At 36.2% G+C, this 16,284-nt stretch overlaps 1 protein-coding gene across 1 annotated transcript; it reads right to left on the reverse strand.

Annotated features, from left to right (window-relative positions):
• Positions 1–4,233: 4,233 nt before the first annotated feature.
• Positions 4,234–7,589, reverse strand: LOC110934505 (cytochrome P450 81Q32). Its single transcript, XM_035989149.1, has 3 exons — positions 6,990–7,589; positions 4,963–5,247; positions 4,234–4,892 (listed from the first exon to the last, which is right to left on the reverse strand). The coding sequence occupies exons 1-3, from the start codon at positions 7,578–7,580 to the stop codon at positions 4,272–4,274; spliced, it is 1,497 nt and encodes a 498-aa protein (XP_035845042.1). The 5' UTR covers positions 7,581–7,589; the 3' UTR covers positions 4,234–4,271.
• Positions 7,590–16,284: the final 8,695 nt, after the last annotated feature.

Raw genomic sequence — 16,284 nt, forward strand, 5'->3', positions numbered from 1 at the left:
ATAACTAATAAAAATGTTTATATTTTTAAACTTTATTATTTTAAATATAAAAAGTAATTAAAAATAAAAAAGAAATTTTATCAAAACAATCTAACAAAACAATAGAATGTTGACATGTAGCAAATAAGATAATGTTAGATAAAAAATAATTAAAACAATATATCAATTTTTATAAATTTTATATCTGCATGTTCACAAAAAAATAAACATAAGTGTGATATACTGGAAAATATATTTTTTCAAACGATATGGAAAATGTTAAACAATCAATACATATAATATACTGGAAAATATATTTTTTCAAACAAACTCGGTTTTTAATAAAATTTATATCGTAATGTTCGCAAATTTATTTTAGGATATACGTTGTATTTAGTTTTGTTATTAAGTTTAAATATTAAAAATTATTTGAGTAATTAAATTATTGGGGGAATTAATAGTTAGAAAATAAAATAAAAAAGGAAATTAGAAGATAGAAACAATCCAATTTTGACAAGTGACAAAAGAGCATGACCAACCTCTTGCAACCTTGGGTTGCTTGCCCAACCAGGTTGTGGAGAAAAATAAAATTTTTCTTTTTCTTTAATTTATTTGGGCAACCTAGGTTGGGAGAAAGTCACCAATGGTAGAGAGTTGTAATAAAATTTTGACTTGAGTTAAAATATTATATTTGAGCCGAGATCCAACTTTTTGTCTATTTCTTTTAGCCATTGAGCCATGATTCTTGTCTAGTTATTTTAGCCATTGAGCCAAGATACTTGTCTAGTTCTTTTAGCCAATGTTAATAAAAACTCCAATAAAAGTCTCTCCTAGAACAAATTTATCACCTACAGTTGATAACACATGACTGAAGGATCTAACTTTACCTATAATGTCTAATAATTTTGTCACCAATTAGTAAACTGCAAACTTAGTTTACTGCAAACATCATTAATATATAAATAAATAATGTATATTTTAAGGTATTTTTAACAAAAAGGAACAAAACATAAGTAAGAAACAATAACAGAACCCTATACGATTTCAATGAAACAAAGAGAGCAAGAAACATGCTTTGAGGATACCACATAAGGGTTTTACATAAGAATTAAACAAATTCTTGTGCTGGTGATACTACAAATTAATTCAGTATGTATAGAGTATGCCAATTCCAAGAAAAACATAAAAACCAACGATGATCATATGAACACAAAGGAAATTGCAAATTGGTGTTTCAAAAGATGAACATTTTACTGTATTTAATTGAGATTGAAATTAACTGAAAACAATTGGTGAATTATAAATCAACAAGTTACCTAACTTCGTGTATGATGTCGAAAATCCGTGAATGGCGAATAGGGTTACAGAGGAGTTAATGATGTTCTGCGAATCGCGAATAGGGTTCCAGCGATGATGTTCTACAGTTGAAGAGGGAATATACAACCTATGTGATCGTAATCTCTTCCTTGTTTTGGGGGGATATGATATCAGTGATCAAATTGGTAGAGGATGAGGGTAAAATAGAGAAACCGTTTTATCAATGACGACGGAATGAAAAAAAAATAGGGTGGAGCGCTGGAATACTTTGGGGCTATTTTAGAAGGAATGAAATGAACTTTGGAATGCTTTATTCCATTTCATTAAGCAACCAAACAACTCTATTTTCATTGTCCTTGAATGAGCTATTCCATTCCTTCCTCCATTACCTCATATTAAACGCTACCTTATATAATTAGTTTAGTATGTAGATAACGAAAATAAATTTGTGAATTCTAAAGCATGATTTTAGTGATTTAGATTTTGAAACTTAGCAAGATCTTAGGAACTTAATATCAAACTAAATTCAAAAGACGGGCAGTGGGAGTAACTGAGCTTAATATACCATAGGTACTAATTTAATTTGCCTCTTATTTATTGTTGTTCGTTTTATTGCCAAAAAAGAATACCACTTAGACCATGTGTAGTGGGGCATTATAGGGCATTATAGGGCAAAAAAACGCCCCCTTCCCCATTACATAGGGCATTATAGGGCATTATAGGGCAAAAAAAAAATGGTTTGGCGTTTTAATGAAAACGCCTAAAATGAATTGTGGAAGGTTTGAATGGGTTTGACTAGCCAATGAGAAAATAGTTTGTTTGTTTGTTTTTTTTTTTTTTTTTTGTTTAATGATTGGTAGGGGCATTATTAGGCATTATGCCCACTACACCACTTTTTCTATAATGCCCAAGTGTGACTAGGATACCACGTGTCGGATAATGCCCCATGGTGGGGGCATTATAAATTGTTACCACTACACATGGTCTTTTGGAATAAGAGAGATTCTGAGCATTTGGGCAAAAAAAAAAAAAAAAAAGATATGCAAATTTTAATCCTTGAGTTAGAATTTCTGTGAAAGGTTTTAAAAAATAGCAGGTATGTCTTGAATGTTTCTATATTAGCTTAAATACATGTTTTTTTGTCCATCTTGACCAATGTAATTACAATTTTAGGGTGAAGGGGGTGCTCACCTAATAGGTGAGTCCCCTCTCTTACGCCAAACCAATCCCCGTGTGCCACGTCAACTCCCCTCTTAAACTCCCCTAACACCCCAATTTGATGGCGCCACTCCCCTCTTAGGTGAATTGTTTTTTTTTTTTTTTTTTTAAAAAAAAAGGAAAGCTGTGATTGGTCCCTTCTCCCTCTCTCCTCTCTCTCTCCTCCCCCTCTCTTCGGTGCCTCCACCCCCATTTTCTTCCCCGATTCACTCCCCCGCCTTAATGGCGGTACCCCCCTAATCGGCATCTCTCCTCCCCGATTGAAGTCACCGAGTACGCCCCGCCTGCCCTTAGCCTAAACTTTGCTTTGTCCATCTTGACCAATGTAATTACAACAACAGACCAATGATTGTATCTTCATAGTTTGTTGTAGCATCAAACATTGAAAGAGGCATGATATATGAACATTCGTACAATGTGTTTGAAGCTGAAGCCCCCATTTCTGGTGAAACAAAGGTATTAGTAGGCTATGAAAACTCTCTTATGTTTTCCAGTTTTCCTGTACTTTACCATTTGTATTTTTTGTACTCTTTTTCCTTTTTTATTTTTTCAATTATGTTTCACTATATGTGCAGATTATGATCAATGTAATGCTGCTAGCATTCTATAGTTAACTCTACATCCTAGATTATAAATGGACCTAATGTTGAGTAAGTTTATTGCTGAAACTAAAAAGAATGTAAGAGATTTGTTTGCTGATACTAAACAAGATTTTAATAATTCTCTACTCATTAATGAACTACTACTACTAATGTTATAGGATGATGAAAAAGGTAATTAACGTTACACCCAAAAACAATTGCACTTGAAGATAGCACCAGGAGGCGTTTACAATATGGGTGAAATGAGTTTAACTAAATAAACAAAGGCATGGACGGGTCAAAAGGTAAACTTTTCATTAACTTTCAACAACTAAACTAGGAAACATACGACATACCCTGAGATGATCTTGTCATTAACTTTGAAACAACAGTACTCTATCAGTTTTATTTTCTATGGATTTGTGGTTGTAAATTGTTGATGTTCGCTTTCCTTTTTTAAATTAAAGAATGATGCTTGTGTGTAAAGTTGTTTAAATTTGTGTACACGTAAGTTAATATAAATGAGCTTTGTTTGTTAGGTTGTTCAACATAACCCGTCCACCGGATGAGTGTTAAACTAGTTTATAATGAACAACCTATCAGTCAGAATGTTAACATGTGATTTGTGAGTGAAAATTTTAATTCTTAAGGTGTTGCTTAATTCTTCAATAAAAATAGAAAATAAAAATTTTGAAATTTTATTGAGAAATTCATGTCTAAAATAAGTTGTAGGTAAATAAGATAATGACGGTAATAGATGTCAGCAATATTTTTGGTTAATTTGAAGATTATAATACTTTTCTTTTACATGTTTTTATTTGAGAAAAAATAAGCAAACTTATGTGATGATAATATTATGTAACGTAAAAAAGAAAATATTGTATGACTTAAACAAAGAACGAAAATAAAAAATCATGTATTTTTTAAATACGACTAAACAATTTTATTTGGAAATATTTTAGAGCTTTCTAAAATTATAATTATAATGGTGGAACTACAAACGTGTAAAACTACATAAATCTACAATTAAGGAAAGAGTTTGAAAATCTACCAAATGTACTTATTTTTATTTATAAGTATAGAGATTTCATATAACCTAAAGTTGCCACATACAAGTTTACAAATTAATACATGACTTCCAACTTGTATTTGAATAAAAAGATATGTTACACGAACTCAAAGTTGGGCTAGTAAATGTTGCATCTCTGGGCGTGGTTTACACTTAGCAACCAGGGGTTCGGCCTTATGCATGGTGAATCCTTGACCTTTCTTCATATCAACCATCTCCTCACTCAATCGTTCCCAGTCAAAGCATTGAATTAGCAATGCTAGAGTTGGTCCAAACACACGAATCGCCAACCCATCTTCTGGACAACGCCTCCTTCCGGACCCAAATGGCAATAGCTTAAACCCAACTTTTGTCCCTTCTACCCCTTTAAATCTCTCAGGATAGAACCTTTCAGGGTCAGTCCACAACTTGGGGTCATTTTGTATGGCCCATTGGTTAACAAGCAACATGGTCCCTCGTGGGACGTTATAACCCTCAATAGTACAATCTTCTGATGACTCGTGAGGGAGCAGTAAAGGGGTCACGGGGTATAATCGGAATGTCTCGTTCATAATCCAACGAATGTAAGGCAGTTCAGCTATGTCCGACTCTTCAACAAGGCGATCTTTGCCAATTTTTGTATCGATCTCACTTTGTGCGTTTTGTAGAACTTGTGGATGGTTTAGCAAAAGAGACAAAGACCATTCCATGGTTGCAACGGAAGTATCAGTGCCAGCTGATAGAAAGACCTAAGCACAAATTTTTAAGAACTGGAACAAGAACACATTTTGAATTGAAGTTAGACAAGTGGGATCTTACAATCACTAAGGATCGAATCATTTGATCAGTGTAGTATTCAGGATCTGATTCTTGTAGCGATAATAATGCTTCGATCATTGTCTTCTCCTTGGTTTCGCCTTTTGATTTACGAACTTGTTCGATCAGCTCTTGAACGAAAACATCCCTCTTTTCCTGCAACGCAATAAACCTCTTCTCCGCCCGATTTCCAAACCAACTCAATTGCGGTAAGTAATCCGCGATAACAGAATCACTGTTGAACAGCTCCGTCTCATCTATGATTTCCCGGAGCCGATTTCCTTCCTCCTGCTAATTTATGATTAGTTAAACTAAACTTTGATCACATTATTATTAATTAAAATTATGAGTAAACTGCCATTTTGGTCCCTGTGGTTTGGCCAGTTTTGCCACTTTAGTCCAAATCTCAAACTTATTACATCTGGGTCCCTGTGGTTTGCATTTTGTTGCCATTTTAGTCCAAATTTCAAATTTGTCCAGATTTCCCATTAATGACCTGCTATTTTGTCTTTACCCTCAGGGGCATTTTGGTCATTTTAGATTTATTATCCCTTTATTATAACTCAATTATAATAAAACCCCTTATCATCATCATCTTCAACCTCATCTCTCAAACAGACATCTCTCTCTCTCTCAACATAAATCATCTTCTTTAAAGTTCCCAAACCACAAACCCACCCTTTCATCTGCAGACCAGTCATCATCTTCATCATCGGCATCATCCTCATCATGGCAGATCAATCCAGACTAGTCACTGGCTACCCCGCCACCACCACCACCACCACCGGCCACCCAACCACCGGCTTCATCATCGTCATCATCATCCCCAAAAATAATCAGCTCTCTCTCTCTCTCTCTCTTCTCTCTCTCTCTCTCTCTCTCTATAGCACCACCACCGCCACCTCCTCCCTCTCTCTCTCTTCTCTCTCTCTATAGCACCACCACCACCGCCACCTCCTCCCCCTTCTCACCACCGCCACTCCGGCGTCGTCCCCCTTCTCACCACCGCTCTTGGCTTGAAACCCTACCGAAACTCAGATCCACCATCGTCATCGTGATCTCTGATGCTTGTTTCAGATATGTTGGCGTGGTGGTGCGCCGTGAGAGATGGTGGTTCAGATTTGCTGATGCTTCCACCGCTTATCTCTAATTTCCCATTTTACAAGAAGCCCTAATTCCAAAAATCACGAGGATCTGGATCTAGATTCGTATTTTAAAGGTTAGTGGTTGTTGATTTGGATCTGTTTGTTTCTGATTGTGATCTGGTTGTGGTTAATTTGGTGCTGAAGTAAGTGAATTGTGTAGGTTAGGGTTTAATTGGATTAATTTGTTTAGATTTGGTCGTTTGTAGGTTTTGGATAACTTGTTGTTAGGTTTTGTTTAGTTTGTATCATCGGGTGAGTAATTGGATATGATTTGCTGCAGTTAGGGCTTTTAATTGAAAACAGTTAACTGTTTAGTTTGCTGCAGTTAGGGCTTTTGATTTGCTGCAGGCGGTGATGTTCTTGAAGATGATGTTCTTGATTCTCTGGGTTTTGATGATGTTTGAAGATGAACGAGGTCTGGGTTTTGATGATGTTCTTGAAGATGATGTTCTTGATTTTCCGGGTTCTTGATTTTCTTGAAGATGATGTTCTTGATTTTCTAGATTTTCTGGGTTTTGATGATGATAAAAGATGTTGTTCTTGAAGATGATGTTATTAATTATTGAAATGTTATAATAAATTGACATGGACCAAAATGCCCCTGCACTAAAGGACAAAATAATCAGTTTTCAACTCTCAAAATAGAGGGTTTTTGGATTTTGGACTAAAATGGCAACAAAATGCAAACCACACGGACCCAGATGTAATAAGTTTGAGATTTGGACTAAAGTGGCAAAACTGCCCAAACCACAGGAACCAAAATGGCAGTTTACTCTAAAATTATTAATATTTGTAAACATGTAACTAAACTAGCAACTTAACCATTATCTTTTGCATACTGAAAGAAAGAAGTGAGATTAAAAAGAAAAAAGAGATTGTGAATACCATCTCCGGAATATCTACGCCAAAATACCACTTTCCACATATCATCCTCATCATCACATTCAACATCAGTTCATAGAAAACTGAATTCATATTCACTGGGGAAGAACTAGTCATCATCAACTTGCGGATCATAAGCTTGCCTTTGTCAATTCGCATGTGGCAGTATCCGTTGAGTCCGCCAGGAGATAAGATCTCGTTTGAGGCAATGCGGCGAAGGTGGCGCCAGTTTTCGCCGTAAGAAGAAAAAACGAGACTAGTGTAGTTGTTGGCCAAGAACTTGCCATATAACATGTGAGGGCGGTTTGCAAAGATGATATCGTTCTTGGTGAAGCATTCTTCGGCGGCCGAAGGGGAGGAGATCAAGAGGACACGGCGGAATCCAAGTTGGAGGAGGAGAACGGGGCCATATTTGGCAGACAAATCGGATAGGGTCCGGTATATTGGTGGTTTCAAGAGGTAGAGATGGCCGATAATGGGGAGGGTTGGGAAGATAGTTGGCGGGAGGTTGGCGGATTTGCGACGGAAGTGGGAGGTGAAGAGATATGAAGCTAGAAGCAAGAGGAGGGAGATGTATAGATAAGGAACCTCCATGTTTGAAGCTTTTTGGTGTTGTGTTAATGGTGTTTTTTGGTAAGCATCGATGTTGATTTTATACATTTTGGAGTCAAATAACAACAAATTCTAGAGACCATTCATTCATTTAAGAAAGGGTTACAAGTTTTTATGATTCGGTTCAGAAGAGATGATATGGTAACAGAATTAGGCAAGAAGAAATACTTGATCTTGTAAAAGAGTATTAACATGTGTTAGTATGAGTTAATTACTTGTTAAATCTATATGGTTTTGTGAAAATAACCTTTTTAGTCGGTTGGTTTCAGTTTCTCATTTTTAGTCACCATAGTTTCATTTTCTTTTCAATTAAGGTCGGACATCTAACATCATCCACTTATATCCTTTCACTGGCTACATTGGGTGCTCCATTTGGTGGCTTTCATGTCGTTCAAAAAAAATGGCTACATTGGGTAGTGTGTCTACACGGAGATCGAGGACATAAGTCAAGACTTGGGTCGAGTTGTAGTTTACGGGTACATGCGGGTCATGGATTCACTACAACATCGGGTTAACAAGTTAAGGTAAGTTTCTTATGCGTTTGTTTTGTAAAACTTTTGGGTTAAATTCTTCAAAAGGAGTTTCTAAAATGTTATTTGTATGCTATGAGTTTAATGAATGCGTTTCAGTTTCATGCATATTAATGTTTTATAAGACTGACAAATACTATAAAATATTAATGTTTCAAAAGATAGACAAACACTATAAAAAAATAATCTACCTTTTTTTTCCATATTAAAGTTTCTCTGCTTGGTAATGAACATAATTGTAATTGTAAACTTCTTCTAAAAGAAAATTATTAACTACAAATTAAGCTCACTTACATATTATCTATTTTTATGTTTATGTTTTTTCTCAATAATCTATATACCCTCGTTATAAAAATACAAATAATCAAGAAACAAAGATATAGAGCAAATTTGTCTCCCTGTGGTTTGTATCAGTTTGCAATTTGCTCCATATCTTCTACTTTTTGCACTTTGCTTCCCTATTGGTTGCTATATCGAGTGATGATATCCTATCGATACCGTAACGAAACGAACCGATACAAATACCAATCGAATTTCCGGCGCAACTCGTGGAAAATCTCTCTAGTATACTTTTATTTGAGTACTTTCTTTCATCCCTACTTGCAACCAAATTAAAAGATTAAAAGGAGCCACTAGATTAAACCTGAATTTAAGATTAATCAAAACGATACACATTTATTTTGAGTACTTTCTTACTTGTCTTGAAACCACATGGCATAATGGTTAATGACCCTTAATGTCCTGTTTTTTAATACTTTTCATTTATTTTTCCTCTTGTTTAGACATTATTCTAGAAATTTCTTTTCCTCTTCATGTCCCTACAACGCCTAGGGGATGATGTTGGGAGAGTTATCAAACTCTTTCGCTTCTCTATAATACGCATTATGCAGGACCAAGGTCAAAACTATATATGAACACATATGTAGTTATATTATGTAATATATTGTTACCTGAAAAAGTACTATATGTTGTATTCTAAAGTAATTAGTTTACTTAAATAATGTTATGGAAAAAGTATATCGTACATTACGGCTTGATATACTTCACGTACCACAATGTGTGTGATTTGTTCTACAATATGTGTGATTAATGTTTTCAATATGCGTGATTATTGTGTTTCAACATGCGTGATTTTGGATTTTTAAGTTATAACGTGCGTGATTTTAAAATAAACGTACGTAATTATCTGTCGTACGTGATGTATGTTAAGTCGTAATGTACGTTAACATTCCTATAATGTCTAATGTTATGTAACATGAGAAAAAAGTCAAATAAGCACAATTGAGATAGAAAAACTATAATTTCATTTATAGAAATCATCCCATTAACTACATTAGAAAATAAGAACATGTAGCCTACCTTAAATTGAGATAGAAAAACTATAATTTCATTTTATATTTTTATAACTAGTCTTAACTAGGGCTGGTAATTTTATACGAATACACGTCATGAACCTACACGAAGTTAACAGGTATCGTGTATGGCCTTAACAGGTATCGTGTACCAAATAGGTAGACACGAGATTACCTATTAATTTTCATGTATAAACATGTTAAATATCTGTTTACCTATTAATACCCGTTAGTACACGATAAGAAATTAAATTAAATAAAACTAATCAGTCATGTGCGTGTGGGTTCCTTAATTCCTTTCTATTTTCATTCCTCATTCAATTAAAAAAAATAAAACCCTAAACTAACTCTGTAAGTCTCAGATAGCATGTCGTGTTCGTGTTAATAGGTATTAACAGGTAATTTTCGTGTATAACAGTCTAACAGTCGAGTTAACAGGTATTAACAGGTAATTTTCGTGTATATCGTGTCGTGTTCGTGTTCGTGTTTGTGTTTGAAAAAAAGGACGAGATAAGTTATCGTGTCATGTTCGTGTATGGGATTTCGTGTATCGAGTCTTATGGTGTCGTGTCTTATCGTGTACGGGTATACACGATATGCTAGCCCTAGTCTTAACCCACTGCGTTGCTGTGTGGGGGCGTAAAATCGTGTTGTTGCGGGGTATGGGTGTAAAACCATGCTAAGTATAATTGAGTTTTATGAACTTATTAGTGCATTAGTATATGTCAATTGGTTGTTTAACTTTTAAAAGTTAAACTAACCTATAACAGAGTCGAATGCGAAATATGGTATAAAAGTCCATAAGGTGTGATGGTGGTCATGTAGAATGACTAATCTAACCATCTTGTGGATGTTATGACTCTTAACAAGCTAGGTGGGAGCTTGGAAAGAAATGAGTGAAGCGCATCAAAGAAACGAGAATGATTAAACGGACGGAAGGTAAGTAAAACTTACACCCTTACAATAGGATCATTATATAAGAAATGTGAAGTTGTTGGAAATAAACGACTTGTAAAGTTGAGACCCATGGTTGAGATCAAATGGGTCAAAATGGGTAACATTATTTTAGATCACACATTGTGATCAAATAAAGAATTTTAAAGTTAGGACTCTATGTTGTCAACCAAACGGGTCAAACATGAAAAAAAATGAAATTATATAATAAGCCCTTGCATATACAAACTAAACAAGTAAAAATGAATTTTGGTAAAATTTTATAATCGCCCGTTGTAGCAAAACCGAGCAAATGATAACGTACAAACATACGTGATTTGAAAATAAAGCATGTTATTTAGAAAGCCAAACCATTAGAACGATTTAATTTATCATCGTATCGTTTTATGATACAAAATAAATACTTTATTTTGAGTTCAACTTCGTTTTTAATAAAACTTATAACGGAATGTCAGAGAAAAATCAAGCACAACCACGCACTTAAGTTTTTAGAAAAAAGTTATAAACGTAAATAGCCAAAGAAGTAACAAGTTAATCGATAAATTATTACATGTTCTAAAAAGGAAAAAAAATTATTAAAAAAAAGGATAAAGGAAATATATGGTTTAAAAAATAAAAAAAATAAAAATATGTTATTAAAAGTAAATATAATAATAAACTATTATAATAGATTAAGTAAAAAAACTAATAAAAAGCTATATATTATTATAAAAATAAGAGTAAACTGCCATTTTGGTCCCTGTGATTTGGGCAGTTTTGCCATTTTAGTCCAAATCTCAACCTTTTTAAATCTGGGTCCTGTGGTTTGTATTTTGTTGCCATTTTAGTCCAAGTTTCAAAAACCCCCTATTTTGACTGTTGTAACCAGCCTATTTTGTCCTTTTGTGCAGGGGTATTTTGGTCATTTTTATGACTTATTATAACAAACCCAGATCAGATCAAGAACCCAGAACTTCATCTTCAACATCCAAAACTTCATCTTCATCTTCCCACCACCACAACCATCCCGACGGCTTCAACCACCATCCCCGACGGCTTCACCTCCACCCCCGCACCACCACCACTACACTACCATCATCCCCACCTCATCTTCTTCCCTTCTCTCTCTCTCTCTCTTTCTCAAATCCACACAAATATATATACCTTAGATAATAGGGAAATTGGTCGAAGGTGGTTGCAGATCCGGTGGAGGGTTTGGGTTTTGACATTTTTGAGAGGTTGTTGACGGTGGAAGCGGGGACGACGGGGAAACTAAACCCTCTGTTAGGTCATCTCTAATCCTCCAAACCCTAGAAGGCGGATCCATTTGCTTAATCTGCCTATCAAATCTCATCTCAAACCCTAATTCGGATTGGTTGTCGTCTGGTGAGTTAGCTTGGAGCAGACGTCAGGTTTATATGGTAATTTTGTGATGCATATTAGTTTTCAAAGTATTTGAATGTATTGTAGAATGGGGGTGGTTGTGCTCTAAAGAGGTGGTGCTTGTGGGGTGGGTGTTGATGGTGGCGGTGGCGGTGGGGAAAGGGGGAGGAGGTGGCGGTGGTGGTGGTGCTATAGAGAGAGAGAAAAGAGAGAGTTGATCTGGGTTTGATGATCTGCTTTGAGAGAGATCTGGGTTTGATGATCTGCTTTTGATGATCTGGGTCTTTTAATGTTTGTAAGTTATCAGATTATTTTGTTATATATTTTTTATAATAACTCATAAAAATGACCAAAATACCCCTGCATAAAAGGACAAAAAAGGTTGTTTGCAATAGTAAAAAATGGGGGTTTTTGAAATTTGGACTAAAATGGCAACAAAATACAAACCACAGGGACCCAGATTTAAAAAGTTTGAGATTTGGACTAAAGTGGCAAAAGTGAGTAAACCACAGGGACCAAAATGGCAGTTTACTCTAAAAATAAAGTTACAATTCATTTTCCTTTATCTTTCTTTTTGAACGGCCAACAAACTTTATTCAAAAAGCTAGCAAGGAGCTAGCAAACAAAATCCGAGATTCAAAACCGAAAAAAAACCCAACATAATATAAGACACCAAAATCCGAGAATTATCCCATCCTAGCCAAATCAAATCTACCCCAAGCTTCCCAAGACATATCCGTCATCCTGCCCTGATTCGTTATCCACAGGTAGCTCATAACTTTAATCTCATTGATGACTTTCCAAACCAAAATCTGGTTTTGGTTAAAAATGTGATCATTCCTAGCTTTCCAAATACTCCAAAAGGTCGTCAAGATAACCCCATAAAAAGCCTTCCTTACACGAGCACCGTTCCTTGACGTCAAGTGAAAATTTAGCAAGTCTCGAACATGGAAGGCGAAGAAGGATGGAACTTGACACCTTGCAAAAACAACCTTCCAAACCTCCATAAAAACTGGGCACCCGGTGAATAAATGGTCTACCGACTCCACATTCGACTCACAAATACTACACAATTGCGACCCAACCAGGATATTCCGCCTCAACAGCGCGTCAGCGGTTGGAAGACGGTCTAGAAAAGCCCTCCACGCAACAACACCAACCTTTTTAGGAACCCAATTACACCACTCAAAAAAGGACACCGGTAAAACATTAGCTGCTTCAAAAATACAATTCTGAACATTACGAACCTAGAAACCGGTTGAGCCACCCATTGTCCGAGTCCAGGTATCGTTACCTGAAGACGTCGATACATCAGCTAACATAGAGGACAGATCATCGAACTCAATCTGCTCATCATCCGAGAAAGAACTTCTTCTCCTATCCCATGAGAACTGTGTGGCCTGCGAAGAAGGCGACATCCGGTCCGAAACTACACAACACTTATTCTTCTCCAAAGCAAAAAGTAGAGGAAACTTATCCTGCAAAATGTCATTCGAAACCCACCAGTCTCGCCAAAACAGAATAGTGGTGCCACGCTTGAGATTCCCTTTTATACAATGATTACAACCGATATGGAGCCTGTACAATAAAACTGGAACACTCGTGATCTGCTTCCAGGCGCTACCGATCGATACCTTTACCGGAATGCAATTCCAACCCCTACCACTCCCATGAATAGACCACACAACGTTGCGCCAAAGAGATCCTTGATTCGTTTTAAAGCGCCACCACCACTTGGATAACAAACTCAAATCTGCGTCTCTTAAGGATCCCAACCCAATACTGTAACACCTCGAATTTTTGTGTCCAATGATGTGTTAACACGTGGCATTTGTTTACACGTGGCATCTATAATAAATAAGGGACTAATTTTGACAAACCTTGAAAGTATAAAAATTCGAGGGTTATAAATGTCAACAAGGGTAAATATACTGTATAGTATCCCTAAATAATGCTTAAACCTTCAAACGAATAAATTATAGATCGTACAAAAATAAAACGCGGAAGAAAGTGAGAGATTACAAACTACAGGGGCTAACTGTGTCAACATGTTTAATAATACCTCTGAGTGACCCTTTAACGTTCCAAAGACTTTGTAACGGTATTATACCCTCACTAAAATAATATATATGAATTTCGCGAAGTTTCGTTATGAAACGAGAAAGTTACGATCAAATTCGTAGAAGAAGGGTTAAAAGCGTCAACAGTGAAAGTTAAGGCTTTCCAAAATAATAAATAAATAAACCGGGGACTTAATAGCGCGGGTAATTAACACGAGGCCCCTATCGGTAAATAACCGAGGGCCAAACCGCAAAGTTACCCCTTCGGAACCGAAAGGCCAGGTGAATCATTACAAAAGATTTCGTTATTAATGGCCCGATTCTGTAATGATTATAAAAGATTTGAAAAATTCTGAAAATATAACCCCACGCGACCCGCGTAAGGTTTAAACCTAAGTTGAGGCGGGCCGCGAGCTCCCTCTATTACGCGTCTGATCTTCTGATCCCAGGCAACCCGCGTAAAAGACGCATGGAATGTCCATGCGGGTCGCGTACGACGCCCAGATGCAGAATGGTTGTAACTTCTTGACTTTTGAGCTCTTGAACGATCATTTGATCAATTATGGCAGCATGGGTGACCCCTACACGACCCATTCCCCTTAGGGACACCTGCCCATGATCCATGATCAGTTATAGCATGTTGTGTAATGATCTTGAGGGTCTTGTGTGACTATAAATAGCACCATTGTGCTCATAACCTTCATCACACTCAAAACACACAATCTGATTATTCTAAGGAGCTCTCTAGCTTTTCTTCTGCTCTATAGTCAAGAAGCAACTTCTGTAAGTCATTCATAACCATTGTGGTTTCACATTTCAATAGTTATAGCCTATAAACGCAACCGTCGTAACTAACGGTTGTCATTGCAATATCTTGCAAACGACTCAGTCTTATGACGAATCAAAAATGGTTATGAGTTGGTATTTATGTGGGTATTAAACCTCTAAAAGGGTTCCCCCTGATCACCACTCTAACTATATCAAATATCGAGTCAAACGTGCGGTTAAAAAGTCAACAGAAAGCTATTTTAGCAATTTAAGCATAATCTGTGATATATATGTTATGGAACCTGTTTGACAATCATAAAACATGATAATAAGTATATAAACATGTTTGCGCTCGTTTGAATCGATCATTTGCTATATAGAACCGGTTCGGAGCAGAAAGTCGCAAAAGTTTGACTTTTGCTTTGACTTCAGTTCTGACCCGTTTTAGTGAGGTATAAATATACCTTAGGAATCTCTTAGGACCAGGTCACATGTTGGTACACGCCTCTGTGGTCGGTTCATGAGTTATCCGAGTCTTTTGCGCAATTCCGTCATTCGCCTAAAAGTTGACCGTAACGGCCTTTTAAAATTAAAGCAAGTATTTCGGACACGTGAACGGACCAAAACCTTGCTTGTTAAATTATAAGCATGTCCCTAAAGTTTCACGTCAATCCGAGGTCTAGAATGAGAGTTATGCTAAAAGGCGCACTTTTAAGAAAGTTTTGTAATTAACGGCGCAATTAGCATAACGCCCATCTAACCCAAGTTTTCGTCACCAAAACTTTTACCCACTGTGGTAAAATAATATTTTGGGAATTTTAAAGATTTTTAATAATTTTCACCTTGCTCATAACCTGCGGTTATGGCTACGGTTCGGTAAATACCGAATATGCCCTTTTTGGCCAAAACGGGAGTTCTACAAGATCTTTTGACCCGATTCCAGTTGCTACTGGTTTTAAATAATAAATAAAGTATTTTAAGCTTTATAAGCTGTTCGGGAAACTCAGATTTCCTGTAGAACTCGAAAATCCCTTTTAAAGTCTTTAAAATGACCGAAAAGCCCCTACGGGGCATAATATAAACTTAAACTCATTACGGGCATTACGGGAGGTATCCTACTGATACCAAAATACTTTTAAGGCATATTGACTTAGGAAATAAGCGTACGACTCTCATAGTTAACCGTTTCGCCTATTTGCGCACACGGTGCGGCTCATGAAACTAGTTTTCGTGCAATAGCCGATATGGGTCAAAATATACTATTTGAACCCCAAAATCCAGAGTATGAACTATAAACCCATATAAAACAAGTCTCTGAACTTGTTGGGTCCAAATCATACTCCATTCTCGGTTTTCGCCCTTCCGTGCGAATTAACCATATCTATATATCGGAATCAACCGGTTTAAGCTACGGCTAATACAAGGACCGTTAGGATTCTAAGAGGTTAATTAAAACCTTCGTTCCAGATTAGGAGCCCCAGTAAAAGCTATCGGTGACTTGATCTAAATTAAGGATTAATACTTGCAAAGGTAAATACTTTTGACTTATTTCCCCTATACGGGCTTGGGTTACGGTATATTAATACCGCTTGATTGAGCATTATATACTTCCATCGCTTAGGTGGTTAATTGATTAAATATGATTGGCTCATTTAAACAG

This window comes from Helianthus annuus, chromosome 4 (genome assembly GCF_002127325.2).
Source record: "Helianthus annuus cultivar XRQ/B chromosome 4, HanXRQr2.0-SUNRISE, whole genome shotgun sequence".
Taxonomy (NCBI): domain Eukaryota; kingdom Viridiplantae; phylum Streptophyta; class Magnoliopsida; order Asterales; family Asteraceae; genus Helianthus; species Helianthus annuus.

Bases quoted from the DNA above. Each gene is read 5' to 3' on its own strand.
- LOC110934505 (XM_035989149.1), bottom strand. From the start codon at position 7,580: ATGGAGGTTCCTTATCTATACATCTCCCTCCTCTTGCTTCTAGCTTCA. The intron at 5,248-6,989 runs GTATTCACAATC...ATAAATTAGCAG, and splicing joins GCGTAGATATTCCGGAGATG to GAGGAAGGAAATCGGCTCCG. The intron at 4,893-4,962 runs GTAAGATCCCAC...ATTTGTGCTTAG, and splicing joins TGATTCGATCCTTAGTGATT to GTCTTTCTATCAGCTGGCAC.